The 20,701-nt window shown below is 45.2% G+C and overlaps 1 protein-coding gene across 1 annotated transcript in view; it reads left to right on the top strand.

The window, feature by feature from the left end:
* The first annotated feature begins 6,203 nt into the window (after positions 1 to 6,203).
* The window catches only part of LOC103387193 (cysteine rich transmembrane BMP regulator 1 (chordin-like)), a 38,316-nt gene continuing 23,818 nt past the window's right edge, over positions 6,204 to 20,701 (top strand). Inside the window, exons 1-3 of the mRNA XM_008321765.3 lie at positions 6,204 to 7,094; positions 11,575 to 11,736; positions 12,002 to 12,175. Of these exons, the coding sequence (XP_008319987.1) occupies positions 6,794 to 7,094; positions 11,575 to 11,736; positions 12,002 to 12,175 (637 nt within the window). The 5' untranslated portion in view covers positions 6,204 to 6,793. The remainder of the gene's footprint in view (positions 7,095 to 11,574; positions 11,737 to 12,001; positions 12,176 to 20,701) is intronic.

Here is a 20,701-nt window from a genome sequence, read left to right on the forward strand (position 1 = left end):
CCACCCGCGTCCCCCCACCCCCCTGCCCTGCATCCCCCCTGCAAGGACATCAACAACGGCAGCAGACCTCACAGGGAGTGAGGAGAAACCGACAAAAGAAAAGGAGGAAAAACCACTACAAAAAGACAGAGAGAATCACGGCCATAAAAGGAAGGATCACGTAAAAAAAAAAAAAAAATCAAAAATAAATAAATAAATGTGAAATGTTCTGGACGTGGGAATGAGCTTTAATATACTTTCTTTTCCCTCCTCTCTGTCTATTTTTAATCCTCCTCCTGTGTTCGCAACAAATACCGGGCACAAAGTGTGAAACAAAAGCACTATTGACGCCCACTGGTTGGCTGTCATGTCAAAGTGCAGCCATCGGAGACACGTCTTTCCTCAGTCGACCGTCTCTGTTTCCAAAGAAAATGGACGCCTTACATCTGTAAATCATTTGGCTAATTCTCTGAGATGTCTTTTTCTGATTTGTTCACACGTCCTCGTCGCGTATCGAACACGCTTGTTCTCCTCTCGGCCACTTGTTTAAACAAAAACACATGATCTCATCTGCTCGGTTCGAAACGAGACATTTGTTGGACGTTCTCATCCTTTAAGTCGTCACGTGAAACGCAAGAAATCTGGGAGGTTTTGAAAGACGTTTGAATGACGCTTCGGCCGCTCCACTGAAACCTCTTGTCATCGCCATCCCATCAATCGGCCTCAGTCTGTCACCCCGCGACTGACGATAAGAAGAACTGATAAGAGAACTGTAGAGTACTTCTGGGAAAAGAATCTCTTAGATGAGAGTTATAATGAAGCCGTCATACAGTTGGCTCGGTCAAGACTGGTAAGAAAGGAGCGTCCGTCATTGGCTGCATGGCTCTGGGCTCAACATGTGGAGCTGAACCAATTAAAAAATGTAATTCCAATTCAAATTAGTTAAGTGGAGAAATATTACTCTGAAAGGTTCTAGGCGGACACCACTGCTAAATGTGCGTGAACTTTGCGCTAGTCCAGTGGCCAGATAAACTCTTGCATTTTGCGGTGAAAATAAACATTTAAATTTCTTATGAAGTACATTTTTTCACCGTGTACAATATGGGCCAGGTACCGAATGAGCTACGGACTGGCACCAGTCCCCGGACCAGAGGTTGGGGAACATTGCTACATTGTTACTGATGAAGTCCAATGGGACAACTCAACCCTCCCCCTTGACTGACAGGATTGGTTGCTTCAGTGACACCAAAGGGATATTGGTAGAAGTTGATTAAGGATATTAACTTTTTGACGATATTGTCCAAACCCTTCATTTCCAATTCCGATATCATCCAATATCGAGTTTTCCAAGTTTTCATTATCGCAGGAAAAACCGCTATTGATACAGATATTACATAATTATGCTAATATCGGGCCAACAACATCGGTTGGCAGATATTAGCGGACATCCCTAAAGATGAACAAGTGAGTCATCAAACTCCCCGAACAACAGTACAAAAATCAACCAAGACTACAGACAACGTGAATCTGTGACAAAGACTCATGTGACATGGTGACAGTTCCGACAGTTCTTTCTGTGCGCTACCTGCCCTTTATTCTACTAGCGATGATGTTAGCGAGCGCTACATCTGGACCGAGGTGGAAGAGTGAGGCTGACTGCTGTGCTGCTGTATTTTCCCAGGGATCTGTGACTCACAGCATCATTAGCACAAACACACAGTTATTATGGGGCTGCAAAACGTCTTTCGCTGCCCCACCTTTTCCTCCCGTTTGCTTCGCTCGGGGAATCCAGTTAGCAACACCCTGGCACACGATTAAACAGAACGTGCTTTGGTTCTCATGAAGATGACACAACGTTGACTCAAAGACGGCACTTAACAAAGCCACGATAATGGATGACTCTCCTGCGGTCTGCGACGCTCCAGATGAGCGTAACGATGTTTTGTGAGTAACACATTCACGCAACATTCAACATCAGGCCCCGGTCCAGTGTGAGGCTAATGAGGGCGTGTCCTTAAACAAACCAAGTCATTGTATTTTTCTTGTAATTTCCCTTCTGTCTAAATTAGAGAGGTTTCCATTACGACGCAGCCTTAACTACGTGTGGTGGTTAATAAAACACGTACAATACTGCCATGACCTTTGACCTTTGCCAAAGTCAGACCCCTGAACCACATTGGCTGGCCCTCTCTACAGCTCCAACGAGAACATACCCAATCTCTTCAAAGGTAGGGTCCTAATGTCATCTATCATCAACTAGCAGCGAACATCCGGTCCGTGGTCGACGGGATTGGACCAATCGACAGGAGCGTTAAGAGTGTACAGAGCAAAGCGAGGGCGGGGGGGAACACAGTGGGGGGGGAGGCTGGAGGACAACAGCAGAGTTGTGTTGCAAGGGTTGATTGTGCGAGCTGTGGGGATGGTTTCTGGTGGATGTTGTGTTTGTGTTGGAGCGGGACGCTCCAGGCAGATGTTGCAAATGAAGGAGGTGGTGTTGTGTGTTCACACTGGAAGTGGAAAAAACATCGTCCCCAGAGGACGTCTGATTGGTGTTTGAAGAGAAAATGTTTCCAATGAGAGTGAAGGGAAAAATCCCATGTACTGCAGCGTTCACGTCCAGGCGTTTCTGACGTCGTTATCAGGGATTTTAAGAGCTCAAGACGTCACGTTATTCGGTTTGTTTACTCCGCCATATTGGCAAGAAAAGGCCGGCTAAAGATGAACGGTGCCGCTAGCGTTTTAAAGCCAAGGTCAAAGCACACCAACGGATATTAAACATTACATTTCAAACCTGGAGGCTAGGCTACATATTACAGACCCCTACCACGCCCCCTGGTGTTCTTTATGTCAGGGGTTCCCAAACCCCTGGTCCAGGGACAGGTGCTGGTCCGTGGGTCATTTGGTTCTGGGCCACAGTGGGAAACTTTCCTTCAGTTTTACTAATTGACTTCATTCAAAGATAGTCCAGTCATGTCCTTTGACTTTTTTCACTGAAAGATAATCTGGAAATGTTTCAAAACAAGTATCACCGGTCCACAGTAACGACTGATACCAGCCGATCGGTTCTGGACACAAAAAAAAAGGTCTGCTGCTCTATCTGAATAATGAAATGGTCGTATGAACTGATTATCATACCTGCGCTACCCTGACATTTTGACACTCGTACTTCTCAACATATCACAAGGAATAATCAAATATTTTCTTCTTGATACCCCATGTATTGGCATCACAGTTTTGTAAAACGTCGGAACAACGAGCACGGCAACAACCGTAGCCATTTGATGCTGTATCTACTCATGAGTCGTACTGTTAGAAATTTCACGACAATCTGTTCCTGCGTTTTCTCAAAAAGTCACTGGTCATACCATGAGACTACACACTGTAGTACAGCAGGTGGCAGTATGCGCCACCTAATAAACCAAGACGTCAGGTCCAAACGTAGCCTAAGTGACGTTCAGGTGTTCAAACAGAACGTGGGAAGAACTTGTTTCACAGAAACAACAGTAAAGAAAGGAACTCAGGAACCAGTTCATTTTATTTTGTTGTTTCATATGGTGTCAGTTAACCAGGTCAATCAGACCAGTTTGACTTTTAACCAGAGGAGATTAATGGTCATATGGTGATGAAATGTGCCTTTTTTTGTATTCCGTTATTTAAGATAAGAACTTTAGTTGATGACGTTCACAGACCACTTCAGTTGGTGATGCTATTTTGCAGAGTTCTTACAAATGAAGGATCATTGGATTTGGTCAAAATTTGAAAAAAAAAAACACATGATAAATCACGTCGTATCACGAGTTGACCGTATTGTTACATTGCTACTAATGACAGTTGACAAACGCTGAAAATTAAAAGACGTGTCACCCAGATTTGATGCATGTTTCATGTTTTTATCACCCGGCAGCTGTGCCCACTGGAGCCCCGGACCAACGCCACCCACCTTCCAACGTACACAAACACTGGCTCGACAAACACCACGTGACCTTTTACCTTTCTCTAAGCCACCTGCATACACAATGTGACACCTACAAACACACACAGATAAAGGTGAGGCTGTGGAGAGATATATGGCCTTGATAAGACTCTACGAATGTTTGATGACCGGGCTGTAAAAGACAGAGGGCCGCGGCCACAAGAGACTTCCTGGAAATGCAGACTGTGACGTAAAGGATTCATATTCACAAACAATTTTTACCCTCCGTATATACAGCATGGAACTATATCCACTTTTCTGCAGGGGGTGCTAGAATCAACATTTTAGTGCCCTGATTGTAAATTGAGTGCCCCTGTACAACATCATTACTTTTTGTAAATCCAGCCCATGCAGAACATATACAACAGGTGTGGGCAAACTATGGCCCGAGGGCCGGATGTGCCCGTTTTGCCTTTGAATCCGGCCCGCCAAACTTCTGTCCAAATCATATTATTAATTTATATCATCATTATACTTCTGCATTTTTCCTGCGATGCCTGCATGTCGCCAATAGATGGCGTAGAAAAATTGTAAAGCATTTTAGCCTTTATGCAAGGATTTTACATATCATTTATTTTAGTTCAGTCAGAATTGAGGCCTGCTGGTCAAAAAGTTGGTCTGATCAAAGACCAAAACTGAGGGTGGCGTCCCTTCAAGGCAACATCATCTAAAATTGTAATTGCAACTTCTTTCCCTGAATAACAATTAACCAAGGATGAAATTAATATCGACTGAACGTGAACAGTCAAGATACAGAAGTACAGTAGACTGAAGTGGTTTTAGACGCCGTCGACATTTGTCAAAATATTTTCCTGAAGATGAAGAAGTTCAATGGATGTTTGAAAACGTTTGTCAATTCAATGTCAATATTTCAAACGTGGACTCACAGACGTACATTCTCTTTCACGTGGTGTCAGGTCTAAGTTCCTCGCGATGTGGACGTAGGTCTATTAAAATGGATTTTTTTTACAGTAAAAATATTAATTTCCATTTGGCCCAATATGAGAAAGATTTAAAGTTTAATTAATTAACAATTTTTATGCACTTTATAACCTCCGTTATCTGCACAGTGTATCCGTCTAACTTTACTCTGTCCTTGTTTCGTTTCCTTATGTTTCTACTGACTTTCATTACAGACTCTTTTGTTTTGTTTGTTTACATTATGCCACACAGTGAATGACAGAGAGGAAAGTGCTGAATATTAAATCTGGACTCGTTTCAGGAAGTGAAACCACTTTTCTAAAACAGATATTTATATATTTATATTTTCATCTCCTCGGTGCTTTCGGATCATTTCTCGTTTTTTTGTTTTGTTTTGTTTTTGCCCCTGAGGAACAGTCTACAGGAACACGGATTGATGATATTTTAAGTTGTACAGTTGCGCAACAGTGAGAGCAGCTCGAGTCCGCCCTCCTTTGGCTCCCTGTGACTGGTCGGCTCCGGTGTCACTCAGACGGAGGGGGGCGCACCGCTAATTTCTATATGCCTCTCTGTCAAATTGGAGCTCAGATTGCCTTCTCATGTGCGACTGTCAGCAGCAGCAGCAGCAGCAGCAGCAACAGCAACAGCAACAGTCTCCGTCAGGGATTCCTGTGCGCATTTCCAGCAGATCAGAAGCTGGAAACGACCCTTTTTTTTTTTGCTCTGAACTGGATATTTCTGCCACTTTACGCATCCGAGGACTTGAGTCCGGTGGTGTTTTCCCGTCATAAATTAAAGTCTCATTGGAGAAAAGTCAACACTGAAGTTCACAGAAAGGCTGTACAACTTTGGAAAACCTCCAGGTTTGGAGTTCATACATGACAGGAGCGGATTCTCGGTTTTATTGTTGTTGTTATTTTATTTTATTTTTTGGGGGGAATCGCACGACTACTTTTGAACCATGTTAAGTTCCTCGCGATGTGGACGTAGGTCTATTAAAATGGATTTTTTTTACAGTAAAAATATTAATTTCCATTTGGCCCAATATGAGAAAGATTTAAAGTTTAATTAATTAACAATTTTTATGCACTTTATAACCTCATAATCTGTACAGTGTATCCGTCTAACTTTACTCTGTCCTTGTTTCGTTTCCTTATGTTTCTACTGACTTTCATTACAGACTCTTTTGTTTTGTTTGTTTACATTATGCCACACAGTGAATGACAGAGAGGAAAGTGCTGAATATTAAATCTGGACTCGTTTCAGGAAGTGAAACCACTTTTCTAAAACAGATATTTATATATTTATATTTTCATCTCCTCGGTGCTTTCGGATCATTTCTCGTTTTTTTGTTTTGTTTTGTTTTTGCCCCTGAGGAACAGTCTACAGGAACACGGATTGATGATATTTTAAGTTGTACAGTTGCGCAACAGTGAGAGCAGCTCGAGTCCGCCCTCCTTTGGCTCCCTGTGACTGGTCGGCTCCGGTGTCACTCAGACGGAGGGGGGCGCACCGCTAATTTCTATATGCCTCTCTGTCAAATTGGAGCTCAGATTGCCTTCTCATGTGCGACTGTCAGCAGCAGCAGCAGCAGCAGCAGCAACAGCAGCAACAGACTCCGTCAGGGATTCCTGTGCGCATTTTCAGCAGATCAGAAGCTGGAAACGACCTTTTTTTTTGCTCTGAACTGGATATTTCTGCCACTTTACGCATCCGAGGACTTGAGTCCGGTGGTGTTTTCCCGTCATAAATTAAAGTCTCATTGGAGAAAAGTCAACACTGAAGTTCACAGAAAGGCTGTACAACTTTGGAAAACCTCCAGGTTTGGAGTTCATACATGACAGGAGCGGATTCTCGGTTTTATTGTTGTTGTTATTTTATTTTATTTTTTGGGGGGAATCGTACGATTACTTTTGAACCATGTTCAGCAAGTGTCCTGTCCTCCTCCTCCTGAACGTCCTGTTTCTGGTCCGCGCTCTCTCCGCTCATGAGTGCACGCCGTGTCATCTGCGGACTTGTCCGCTGAAAGCCGCTCACGGCTGCGAAGGTGGTCGGACTCCGGTGAAGGATCCGTGCGGATGCTGCGACCAGTGCGCCCGCCTGGAGTGGGAGCCCTGCGGCGGACAGGACTGGACGCACGGCTACTGCGCCCTCGGGCTAACGTGTGCCTCCTTCAACAGCACCGAGGCTGCCACAATCCCGGAGATCGGAGTATGTAAAGGTGAGTGGAAGTCATTCAAAAAAATATTAATTTAGACATTCAGAAAATCACCGACACCGCAGAAACCGCCACCAGAGCACGATGCACGATAAACCGTGAATAGTGTCAATATTTGCCCACATAAAGTTAAATCACGATTTTCACCAGCACCCATTCATATTCTAGAGAAGGCAGTCAAACCAAACCACAGACAGTGGTTTAAAGTCTGGTGGTCTTCTTCTTCTTCTTCTTCTTCTTCTTCTTCTTCTCCTTCTCTCTCTCTCTCTCTCCCTCTGTCTCTCTGTCATCATTTCTTCACAGCTTCAGTTCAAAGGCCCAGCAGTGGTGCCAGGAGTGATCTGGCACCACGCTCACACTTCAGCTCCAGCAGGGACCTGGACTCTTGTTGCTTGTTGCAGCTCAGAGAGACATTTATGAGAAGGCGGTGAATTGGACAGAGACAAAATTGACTGGTGGAGTTTATGTGTGTGTGTGTGTGTCGGTAGGTCTGCGGTAACCAGTTGTGAGGAGCCACAACGCCACCTGTGGTAACCCACCTGGGACTACAATGTTAGAATAATACATTAGCTGCCGAAGATGTCACGTCTGCGTTTTTTCTCTCTCTCTTGTCACTGCCGGCAAAAAATAAATAAACAGAAAATAAAAATCCCCCCCCTCCGACTTTCATTCGCAATCCTGTGAACCCACAGTGTTCTAGTGTTCTGTTCCTGGCAAACGGACTTGGACCGCTCCGCTGTGGATTTGCTCACTTCATGCACAATTTGAGCAACTCTTGGAACTTCAAAGAGTGTCGGTTTACAACCAGTGAATGAAGTAGCCGCGGATAGTACTTTTTCCGTACCAACCAGTTCCCAGTGGGGGGCGCTCTGCTGCCCCTCCACCTGTAACTCTGTCTCGTCTGTTTGGGAATGATCGAAGGGGGCTGACAGGACTGAAGGAGAAAGTAAGCAGCTCTTATTTTACGTCTGGGTCGGGGGAGACCCCTGACCCTGACGGGTGGTCCAGGCCAGGCCACCACAACAAGATCTCTGGCCCCTGGCCATCCCAGGAGACGCTACTGCTCCTGATTGTGCCCCAGGTACCGGTTAGGCTGGCGTCTGGAGGACAACTCTGCAAATTAACAGCTTTGGACCAAGTGGGAGGCCTAATGGCTTCTCTGATTGAGTCGTGCCTCTGGTCCTGGGTCCTGAGGCGGGGCGGGATAGGCGGGGGGTCTTGAAACAAGCTGTTGACCCTAAATCAGGCACACGCAGCCTAGTTACCCCAGAGGGTGTAGGTGGGGTTAAATCAACACCTCACTGTGTGTTTTCAGAGACCACAGTAGGTCGGCTGCTGGACGCTGATCCCAGATTTCCCTCCTCGAGCTGCAAGAGTCTTAAAGTGATTAGACTCGCAATCAGGAGTAGTTGGTCAACGTTTCCGTTTTTCTGATCCCCGGCCTCTGTGGTCACAGTTTTTGGATTTTTCTGGGTGGTCACAATAAGTGACGTTTTGTATTTATCCACAGTCGCAGAAACAAACAAACGGATTTAGAAAGAACAGTTTCAACATTGTTGTTGTCACGTGAATGAGACACCTGCGTCTCCATTAAAAATCACCTTGAAAATTGCTGTGCGTGATACAGAATACAGGTTTCTTCCATCTTGCTAGTTCTGTCTAAGCTAAGCTAACAGGATTTATCTATGGGTTTCAAGCCAAGACCCAAACTTAAGTTGTCTAGTCAACCAAGAATTTCACAACCACTTCGCAGACCCCCTTATGGGTTGCAGACCACATGTTGAAGACATCTGCTTTTAATCTTGCTTTTTTAAGTGTCACTTATTCAATGGGTTATCAAATTCTACTTGCGTTTACCTAATTTCGGAAACTGAGTTCAGATCAAATTGAGAACTTTTCACCATCATTACACAGTTATCTCTGGGAAAGTACCGGTGCTGTTGAAACACAGTTGTTTTTAATCAAGACTCTGTTATTTAATCTGACAAATATTAAAACCTAATAAATTATTGAGCTATTCGATTACCGATGGTCTGTTATCTCCTTGAACATTATTGTCATTGATCCAGTAATCAGGCTGTCCTGGAGGTCAACTCGTTCTGTGTCCTCCGACACAGTCGCTCCAAAAACTCCAATTAACACCTAGCATACCACGTAACGCAGCGTCAGTCTAACAGGGACATGTAATCCTTCATATGCCTCCACTTCTCCTCCCCTCTGGTATTATCTAACATTTCAAAGACTTCCTTTTTAGCTCACTATCAGCCCGAGGGCCTCCAGAGGTCAGCTTACTCGTCCTGGCTCTGGATGCCAAGACAAGCAGTCGCAGAGACTGGGAGAGAAATCCCCCAGGAGGAAGACGTAGACCTTAGTCATGCCAGGCCAGATAATAGATAATCGAACAGGAACAAAGGTACGCAGGCGAGCAAAGTGGGTTCACCGAGACAAGGATTCCAGTGTCTGGACCGTCACTTTTCTTTGTGCTATATTTAGCATCCGACATCGACTAGCAACATCTCGAATGAAAAGAGCCTCCCAGGCACAGGAAAGCCTGTGGACGGAAAAATGTGGAGGTGAGGATCGTTTTAAGGTGAGAGAAAATCAGAGGGAAGGTTTCAGTGTGGCATTTTGAAAAGGCTGATTGTGCTGTGCCGGTTCTGCTGGTCATCTGGGAGAGCTATTAAAGAACACAGGCCGGCTCAGGCTGAAGGCAGCGTTACCTTGGCTTTTCTTTAGTACTTTTATTTTAACACTGGTGAGCCACACTCTGTCCACATCTTGGTTTCAAACTCGGGGGAAGTTTTTCTCATGCTTCCACATTGACCGTGATTCACCAAGAACACATTGATTTGGCAACATCCATTGGTGAAGGGGCTACATATTGTGGTTGAATTTTTTTTCCTCATCTGGCCGTTTCTGTCCAACTATGTAGGAGGATAAATATTCTTCAATTATCATTAAAAATACCCCAAATGTGTTCAGCTTGTCTGCTGTGCACTTTCTGCGACCACACTGGGAAGGCATTCGCAAAACTACGATTTTTTATAATGAAAACATCTATTTATACTTCCAGTGAAGCAGACACTAATAGAATAAAAGCAGTGGTGAAATGATCTATTGTTTCCATCTTTGTCAGTGAAAATAAAATAAATACAAAAACTCAATCATCTCTTACACAACCCATTATGTGGGCTCTTTTATCTTAAATCTTTATTGTACCTTTATTGTTCCACGGAATGACAGTCGAAACTAGCAGGGGCGTGGGGGGGGCGGTCCAGTGGATTAGCGAATGGGGTTTGTACCACATGGAGCATTTTCTTTATATCTTTACTATCACTAAGAAAGGATGAAGGCAACAACTATGAGAATAAAACAACTACAACCGGAGAAGCAGTTGGCCTTTGGGTGTTTTTTCAATACTGGATCTGGACCCAGTTGAAAAAAAACAAACAATTGGACACCCTCGGTTTAAACCAAGTAAAATGATTTTTTTTTCTCGTTATCTGTTTCAAATTAAAATGGATCAACAGATGTGTTTTATTACGATTTACAGCGTTGAATATTGAAGCCATGAAATTCTTTTCTTTCTGATCACTCTGGGGTCAACGCATTATTCTGTTTTTCGATCTCTTGCTGCGACAAAATGGGTTTCGCGCCTTACGAAGCTTCGTGTCTGATTGGGCGACTGCAGTCGTCAGGTAAATATAACCTACGGTGTTGATGTTTGTTTTGGCCACTTAAACCTTTTCCTCTGGTGCATTGTTCTGCTGTGTTGCTGTTTGGAGAAGAGCGGCGCCGTGTTATGATAAGCTACAATCATGCTTCCACACTGCTGGTTTGAGGCCTGGGAGCCGAATGCTCAGGACTCAGGGGGGAGTGGAGGGGGGGGAGTAACTCCGTGTCACGTTCTGTTTATTCTGCTACCATTCGTACGGCTTGGAAAACTCTGAATAAAGTGAGGGTCGGGGGCCCTTTGATCCCAGGGTTTTGCTGCAGCTCTGGTGCATTCCTCCCTATTATATAGCTTCATCTGAGTTGAGTAGTTTCTCCATGTGACATCCCCATAGTGGGGGGGGGACGGGGGGGGGGGGGTAGCGCCTCTTAAGCAAAGAAACAATATGTGGGTATGGTGCAACTTGGCCTTGGCCGGGTACAGAAGAGGTGTTCAAGAAGATGGAAGCTCTGGGGGGGCCCCACGCTGAGGAACGAAAGCAAACAAATGGATTCAATGGTGAAAGTAGCATGGCACGGGGGGGGGGGGGGGGGGGTCTAAGAGAAGAGCAACGGTTGTGTAAGGACAGGGTTTTGCAACAACAAGTGAAGATTTCGCAAATTCATCCAAAGCCTGTGGCACATCCTGCTTCAGCGTTACCTTCAATGTGTTCAGTGTGCAACAAAAATCAGATTTTCTGGACAGAAACGTCCGACCTGTCAGTTCATGTATTCCCTGTGTACTGAATATTTCCATCACTGTTGGTTGCAGTACTCCCTGACTACCCAGAGGCTGGCCTCGAAGACGAGCGCTGCCCCCTAGTAACGGGCTGTGACACAGCAGGAGGACAGTGCGTGTGTGACGCCCGTCACTCCTGTCTGGGCTCCTTCACTTACCCCGACCAAGAAACCTGTATGAAGTCATTCAAGTCAGGTGAGCCCCCTCCTCAACAACCCCCCCCCCACACACACACACACACTCATGCAGCTCAGAATCTGACTTAAGGGAAATAATACTGTCCATTGAGAAGAGCTAATCCACAGCAGATGTGTTTCGGAGGAAACTAATGCTACTTACAAATCATAGTGATGACACACCAGTTGGCTCGGTCTAGTGGTTTCCCATTTGACCTTGAGTGCTGACATTGTTCAGACTCATCGATGACTGTGGTTATGCTCTGTCCGTGGGTGTGTTTCAGAGGGTCGGAGGCACGAGCACAGGGAGAGACACAGAGAGAAGTATGTGGGACCGTCCAACCCGGCCTGCATGTTCTCGGGCTGTAACCTGACCACCGAGGGCTGTGTGTGCGAGTCTCAGAGCTGCCATCACCACTTTGCCTACATCAACCGCAGCCAGTGCCAGGAAGCCGCAGGTAACCTTCAGACGACCTGCAACTAAAACCTACTACCACACAGTAACCAAAGATGGGTCAACACAAACCAGGTCCACTGGTTTGTGTCCATCGCCATTAACACGATTCCTAACAAGACTGACGTCTGAGCTGCGATCTGTGGGACAGATTAGGACATTTTCCATCTAGCTACGATTTACCATTAAAAACATTATCCTTCAATGAGTAGAAGACACTTAGTCCAGTCCAGTCAACCTTAGGGTCACGATCCCAAGTAGGGTAGCCTGGAATTTAAAAGGGGTCGCCTGAACTGTCTAGTAACTGATGGAACTAATCTGTGGAACAAGTTCTTCCCACGTTCTGGTTCAACACCTGAATGCCACTTGGGCTACGTAGGAACTTGACATCTTGGTTTAATAGCGGGTCACAACCAATATTTTTAGGCACATACCACCACCTATTAGCGGGTCACAACCAATATTTTTAGGCGCATACCACCACCTATTGTACAAGAGCGTGTAGTGTCATGGTATGACCACTGATGTTATGAGATAACGCAGCCTACTCTTTTATTATTTTAAACTGAATTTTCACGCATTTTTACCGATTTACGATGCATCATTACGTTCCTAGTCAAAAGCCAAAAGACGTTGAGAACCACGGCTTTAGTCTGTCATCGGGTTTGCATTTTTAGTTTTAGTTCACATTCGTTGTCACTAACACTTACACTGAATTATTGTTGAGTGTGGGCTTATCAAGTGAAAATATTTGCCCTTGCCCTTCCGCCTGTTAGCACATGTGCACAGTGGTAAACGGATGGAAAGAGAGAGGAAGACAAACACACGAGGATACTTTGTTGTCGAGAAAAGAAAACACGAGGGAAGGATGTTGAGAATGAAAGAAGAGAAGGTGTGAATCTGACTAATGGACTATCAAAGAGAGAGAGAGAGAGGGAGAGAGAGAGAGTCTACTGTATGTGAAGTACTTGTTGAAAATGCTGATGGATAGATGAAGTGTTAAAGATCCCCCCGGGGCACTTGATACGGTCATAAGACGTGGGGTATTATTTTGCCCTTGTGGAAAAAAAAAAGTAAAATCTTTACATCAACAGAAGAATGTGTCATCACATTCGTCACATGGCCGGCTCGCTGGTTGACATTTCCGAATGAAAGATATAACCGGCTCAGTAAGTTTTGCTTCCGCATTTGGACGCTGAGGTATCTGGTAGATAGGCAGGCGTTAAGTGTCGACTGCCTGTTGGATGACATTCACTAAAGAGGGCAGCGTTGCCTCTGAGTGACCTCACTAAACTGCATGCATGTGTTAGACTGGTGGTGTCAAACTCACTGACACCGGGGGGCGTAGCGCGGGGGAGCAGGGGGGCACATCAGCAGTACAGTAATCCTTCTTCATTACCTTGTGTGATTAAAAAAACTTTCCAAGTAAATTACAAAATCAGAGAACAAACACATAGACCTCAGTTCAGAACTATACGAGTCAGGTTTTGGTTGAAGATCATAATTAATAATAATAATTAAAGTCCCACAATTGGGATGTGGCTCCTCTAGGGCTCGGACCCAGGACCTTCTGCTTGTAAGGCAGATGTGTAAGCCACTGTGGATGAGATGATGCTGTTTGTCCTTGAACACAGCGAGTAGCTCTATGTCCACAGATCGTTATCGTTATGAAATTAATTAGTGTAGTTGAAATTTAAGAGTCACTTTATTATAAGGGCCATATGGAATGACCTCATTCTGCCCGCGGGCCTTGAGTTTGACACGTGCATTAGAACTTTTTTGTACCAAGAACCGTTTGGCCGTTATCAGTCGTTACTGCAGACCAGTAATATCGTGCCGTCGTTGAAGGATCATTAAATTTTCAAAATAAAAAAACTCTTTCAGACTTTCTGGATTCTTTTGGAATGAAGTAAATTAGTAAAACTGAGGTACATTTTTTTCCACTGTGTAGCCTGGTACAGCCCCGGCAGCCTGAACTGAGGTACATCGGTTCCCCGAACCGGGGGTTGGAGACCCCTGCTCTAACCTACTGGTCATGCCTTTAACAGTAAAGAGACGTGTCCATAATTGTGTTATTCCCCTCTGTGATGAGAGTTTGTGAACTTTTCCCTTCAGCTGTAGTCGACCGTGTGCCTCTGAGACATACTTGACATTATTTAGTCTGGAGATAACACAGAGAACAGTTGGAGGACGGCCGTGTTGATGTTTGTCTAACCCAGTAGGTTTTCTCTCATTAGACATCGCACTGTTTGGACGAAACCACCACTCAAGTGTGGCTGAAAAGAGACGTGCGTTTGGTTTATTGTGTTTCGTAACTGCCTCTTCTCCAAATCAGAGTTCAGTGGATGACACTTCCAACTTCCACCAGTGAAATCTGTAAACAACATTTTTCAGCAGCCTATGAGTTCTCACCACAGCACACACACCCCCCAACCCTTCCTCACTGAGTACAAGACGGGGATATGTGTGTGTGTGTGTTTGTTATGTCTGTGATTCAGCAAGTGCCTGTGGAAGGATGGACACGTGTGTGTATACAGTACTGCGTATCATGGTGTTTGTGCAGTGGACGTGCCTGAGTCGGTATCTCTACATCTGTCTGCCATTGTTGTCTGGTTTCTCTTCAGTGTTTCTGCAAAACCTTTGTATTTGTGTGTTATCACTGCGAGTTTTCTTTACGACGTGCTGTGGAATCTGTGGTCACACTGATGTCAACAGTGTCATCTGTTATTGTTTTTGTCCCTCTGTGTTGGTGCAGATACAATGGGCCAGAGTTGAACGGACCGGCCTTGAAGTGACGACAGTGTGGTTTGATATAAAACTATTTTTGGTCTTATTTTTGTCCCAATGCCACACGTAGAAAGAAGGACAAAAAAAAATAAAAAATCGAGCATTCAAAATATGTCTCCTGTTTTTAACCAGCAGTCGGCGACATTTACGACAATATTTTCTGGTGCTTTGACCTCGCAAACCCATCGTTAATGCTATGCCCAGGCTAACTGCCTAAAGCATAGCATAACCATTGACCAGAATCTCCAACATTATTGTTTGATGTTTATTTTGGAATCCATTTGTGGGCCAGAATAGATGGTTCAGTGGGCCAGATCCGGTCCCACGAGCCTTCAGTTGATCATCAGTCTGTTCATGCTGTGGATGTAGTTGACTGGACGGAACCTAGTGCACTACTACTTTAGTACTGTAGGGCTCAGGTTCTGCTGATGTACGGAGCAACAATATGGATATATTTATACAAGAAATATAAAAAAAATGACAAATGTCTTTGGAAACCCAAGTCAAAACTATCGGTTATTTTTCTGGCGTGTATTACACATAACACACTACCCCTCACCTTAAGAACCCTGTTAAACCCACTCAGAACTTGGACTTTAGTCCTGACACTTGTGACTTTACAGATGCCTCTCCCTTTCGCTCTGACTCACCCAGTAAGTGGTCTTGTCAGCTCATACCCCCGTGACCGTGACTCACCGAGCTCTGGTAAAACTTAACATCTTTCATGCCTTGTTGCAGCTGGTCGATCGCTAAATTTCCCCTGTTGAAGTGTTGGTTCACTCGCTAAATTTCCCCTGTTGAAGTGTTGTAAAGTTCACGTCACGCCACTGACGTAACCGGGAGCGACAAACGACCAGACACGAGCGACACGGTGGGCCAGACGTATCGCCCACATGTCAGGAAGCTAAAGAGGATGTGATAAGTGAAAGAGAAGGAGGGAGAAGGCAGGAAATCACAACTGAGGCCAAACATTTTTGTTGTGGTTTTCGTGTCAAGTACTGGTCCCAGGGCCGTGGTAGGGTGGTGTTTGGTGGTTTTTAAGATCTGGGATAGCTGACATGTTTCATTTATGATAAGGCCCCTAACTGCTGTTTCTGAGGAATTCCAGCGTTGTTGCTCACTGACAGGAACAAGCAACTGCAGCCTTCACCGCAGAAGGAGACGGGGGTGGGAGTGGAGCACCCACTACAGTGTCGTAACACAAGCTAACTTGTTCCCAAAAATCAACTCTCCCACCTATGCCACCCTCTCTCTCTGCCTCAGTGTCTGTGCCAGACTGAAAAGGCCGTTAGTTCTGCCTCACTGCAGCCTCTTTGTGGCAGCTCCGGGTCAGACCATCGCTGGCTGGCAGTGGCGTGAGACGTCTTTGTGGCTTGTGCTTGTTCACTGTCTGCAGCGGCTGTGGCCCTCTGTTGTCTCCCGCAAGTCCCCTCGCTTCGTGTGACTCGTCGTTTCAAAGAGGATCAGGAATCTTGTGAGACCAGAAGGACCGAGAACTGCCCCTGAAATAATCTTGGAACGGCTGTCGACCGATTCACCACCCAAACCAACGTTAGAGTTTACAAGTGGGAAACGTTTCTCCATGTCCAGCTGTGCTCCAAAACCTCAGCACGTTGACCAAACCATGGGCTTTTCAAAACCAAATCAATGCTCTCGCTCTCTCTCTCTCTCCCTCATCTGGCTCTTCCACAATTTATTCAACAGCTGTCCACACCACAGCTCTTTCTCTGTGTGCCTTGTGCATTGGCCACAGATTTGGATTAATTAGGAACAGGTGAATATTGTATTGGAAATTTTTATTTCCAATACAATTTTTATTTTTTATTTTTTTATTATTACGCAACCCAGTCACTACATTTGATGTTACAGTACTCAATATTTGAGGGAATAACAAAGAAGCGTGTGATTGGTCTAATCTTATTGGCCATCACACGTCACGGAAAGGGTGTGTTACAGTGGAATGCACGCTCACATACACGTACATACACACCCACACCTACAAACGTATGTGCACAAATGTGCACCGACACGTGGAGGTCCTGATGACCTCACCCGAGCACGCGTACTTACAGCTGTAGCGGTGTTTCGTAGGACACTGAGATCACGTTTTTCAACTGCAAATATTTGGTCAAAGAGTCCAAGAAGCTGGGCGTACGGGCAGCTGAGGCGGGCGTGCTGGCTGCAGCGCGCCCACACCTTAGGCTTCCCACCACGGTGTGAAGTTCCTACAAAGGTCTTCCGACCTGGACTTCTCCCAGGTCCACTCAACAGTCCTCACATACGTACCCGCGCACGCTGATGCAAACGCGGAACAATGCTTACATTCTCAGCTGTAACTGCTGGTCGGCACCGGGCCAGACCCCCACAGCTTTACGTGAGAGACAGCCCTGATGTGTCCCTTTGCGGAGCAACTTTATAAAACCTGAGGACAGACTAGAAACCAACGGAGGGCAGCTGGACTGAGACAGCTTTGTTCTCCCCTGACTTGCTTCCAAAGTCAGTCTGTGAACAGAACACACATTGTGCGCTTTTTCCATGAGTAAACTCAGGCTGTCAACACAGCGTCCTCTGCCTGGCTGAGCCGCTCTGGTTCGAGGGAAGACTGTACTCCTTGTATCCAGGCATGAGGGGAAGAAAAAACCCATTTAGAAAAGAAGTGTTTTTCTTTCTTCAATGAGCTGCTCAGCTGCCAGAAATATGCATTGTTTACAAAAGAGACTATTCTGCGGTAATGAAGCAATTTCCTTATCCAGCCTCTTCCAGACCGGCGTCAGGTGTATGTGTGTCTAGTGAGCGGGGCGGGAGGGCGGGGGCACAGGTGGAGGAGAGAGGTCAAAGGTTTGCCATTCCTATCTTACACTTGCACAGGAGCACGTGTTGGCTAATGCGCAAAGACGGTTTATCAGCCCCGTCAGGCCTTTGGTGTTTGTGCGAGGCTGGAGTGCGGCCATCGTTGTGATATGAAGATTGGCTCTGCGGCTGCTGACTCACTAATTGCAGCCATTTCTGCTCCCAGATACAATCCAAACAGCGCGGGGATGAAAATGATTTGCTGCTGACGTCTTCTGCTGCTCCTTCAGTCTGTCTGTTACGATTACAAATGAGCAGACTAGAAAACTACTTTAATTAGAACTACGAGCGCTGGACCATGTCCACAGATGGATACAATTCTGTTCATTTGAATGACAATGGTGTGTCTGCCATCTGCCTTTCCCAGCACACTCTAACCCCGGCCATTATCACTAGTGAAAGACTAATAAGCCCTCTCTGGGACTCTGACAATAAACACAGAGCGTTCCCGGGTGTAGAGCGTTGTAATGGATGGTCCCGGGACGTTTTCTATGGCACATTTAAAGAGTAAGGTTTTCAAATGCAAAACAACTTTTGAAGCGAGCAACAGCAGATAGTCGGCCATTCAGACCTTCCAACTGAAGTTTATTTAATTCCAGTGTCAGAATTAGGCCAAGACCTGTTGAAATGTTCGGAGCTTCCCGCCCAAAATGTAGAACTGCATTTGCAGCCAATTTCTATGACATTATTTAGCTGTGAGGTTTATCAATGAGAGCTTTGTGGAGGTCCTCACTGTTCCAGGGTTTCTGGACTAAACAGGACATTACAGACACCTTATGTTCCCGTTCTGTATAAAAGTTCAACTTTTCCCTTCTCCTCAGTTTCATCTGTTAGAAGCGTTGGCTCCACCCACTCTGCCTGACAGCAGTCACAGTCACAGCCACTCTCTCTTGTGTTTATTCCAGGGGCCTGACGTACTAAACGTGCGCAGATTTCATCGTGAAAAAATCGCGGTTACTCAAAAATCCAGAAACTGTCGTAGGTTAGGCCTGATGTATCAAAGTGTCGTACGTCCTTTTTCTACGCTCACTTTCAAACGTCTCAAAATTGAAATGATCGTAGTAATGTGCGAGCCTCACGACAGCTCCAGAGCTAGTTTCCACGTGCGAGCCTCACGACAGCTCCAGAGCTGGTTTCCACGTTTCCACGTTTCTACAGCTGTATGCCTTTGGCGACACTTAGTGCTGATGCTGGGAAACTTCTAATAATGTGTCATCAGACACAAGTGTTGAAGAAATGTTACTAACAATTGCAGCGGTAGTGTTGTTAGAACATCTCGCAATAAGACGGGAGCGTGCATTTAGGGAACGCGAGGATTCAGTATAATATTTGTTTTCACTTCCTCATGATGAATTCACCTGCAGATCATGGGATTCACGGCCTCTTTAAATATATTTGCATACGTAGGTAGGGGCGTGGTGTGGTACTTCCGCATGTGCGCTCAACGCCACGTTGGGATTTCCAAACGAATACAAACATACTTAGGTTCCTGCGTAGGCACACTTTGATACATCGGAATTTTTCCGTACCTACGACAGTTTCTGGGTTTTTGTGTACGCCCTTTTTCACGATGAAATCTACGCACATTTAGTACATCAGGTCACAGGTCAGGTAAACATCAAATGTCTACTTAGTTGGAACGTTAGCCTAGCAACAACATTTTGTTCAGTTTTAATGAGTGACATCATATGGTGAAATGGAGAATGGAGAATTTTTTTTATCGTAGAATCTTAAGTCCAGACCCTAAACTACTCATAGGTCACTTTCACCATCTGTGGCAGAACCACCAGGGATCAACTTACAGGTCTTTGAATGTCATAGTTGGAGCAGCTCTGGTCTGGGAAGCACATCAACACAACTTAGCTTCTGGAAACAGAACCACACAGTGAAGTACTGTTACGCCACCCCAGCCTGTCTGATCATTTACTAAAAAAAAAACCCCAAATGTATGTAAAGACTGTATAGGATTCGGCATATTTAAACTGTACACCACACTGATGAGGGAGTCGCTTGTTGACACATTCCCTCGTTTAAATGTCAGTGATGATTTAAGAGGATGAAACAAAAACAAATACAAAAAAAAAAACATTCATTCTTGTCCTTAATGACAAGTCAGTGCTGTCCAACCACTTTTCCTTTCCGCAGTCTCACTGCTACGTACGAAATCCATATGGTTTATACGCTCAGCTGGGAAATGACTTAGTGATTGACACTTTTGGGAAAGTATTTTGCGTCTGCTTTCCAAAATACTTTGTCCTCTCGCTGAACAGTATACGTCAACGTAACGGTGACGCTGAGAACCAAAATAAACCAATTTGGGTAATCTAATCACTGTAAGGTAGCTGCTGTTCTCAAACAATGTCTGTACAGAGGGGCTCTCTACTTGTCATTTCCTGAACGGTGTCCAACATACACCCCCGGACCCCTTCTACCCATTTCTGGCGCCCCTGCACTTGAGCCTAAAAAGACGTATCAGAGCTATTATGTTAGCTCTGGCAAGTGAATAGACGAACACATGGCGGTATGTTAAGTGAAGGGGAGATTCCAAACTGCAAAGAAGAAAGACTGTGTTGAAAGTTGGCAAGTATTAATGAGCAGTTTTAGAGCATGAGGGATTATTTGGATTGTGGACTAGCCGACCAAGGCTGGGTGGGATTAGAGTCGCGTAGACAGCATAAACAGAGAGCCTTGTCAAGGCTCGAACGCTGCTCTCACTTCTCTGACAGGGTGCTGCAAAGTTGTCGCAGACTAAAGTTGGGGAACTGTTTACTGAACTGGAACTTGTCTGAACTTGGCATTAAGGTCCATCTTAAATGATCCCATCAGAATATAACCACAAATTATGATACTTCTTCTCATTATGATACCACTGTTGCCTTCAGGGGTCACCATC

The sequence above is a fragment of the Cynoglossus semilaevis genome, chromosome 1 (genome assembly GCF_000523025.1).
Source record: "Cynoglossus semilaevis isolate Cse_v1.0 chromosome 1, Cse_v1.0, whole genome shotgun sequence".
In the NCBI taxonomy this organism is placed as follows: Eukaryota; Metazoa; Chordata; class Actinopteri; order Pleuronectiformes; family Cynoglossidae; genus Cynoglossus; species Cynoglossus semilaevis.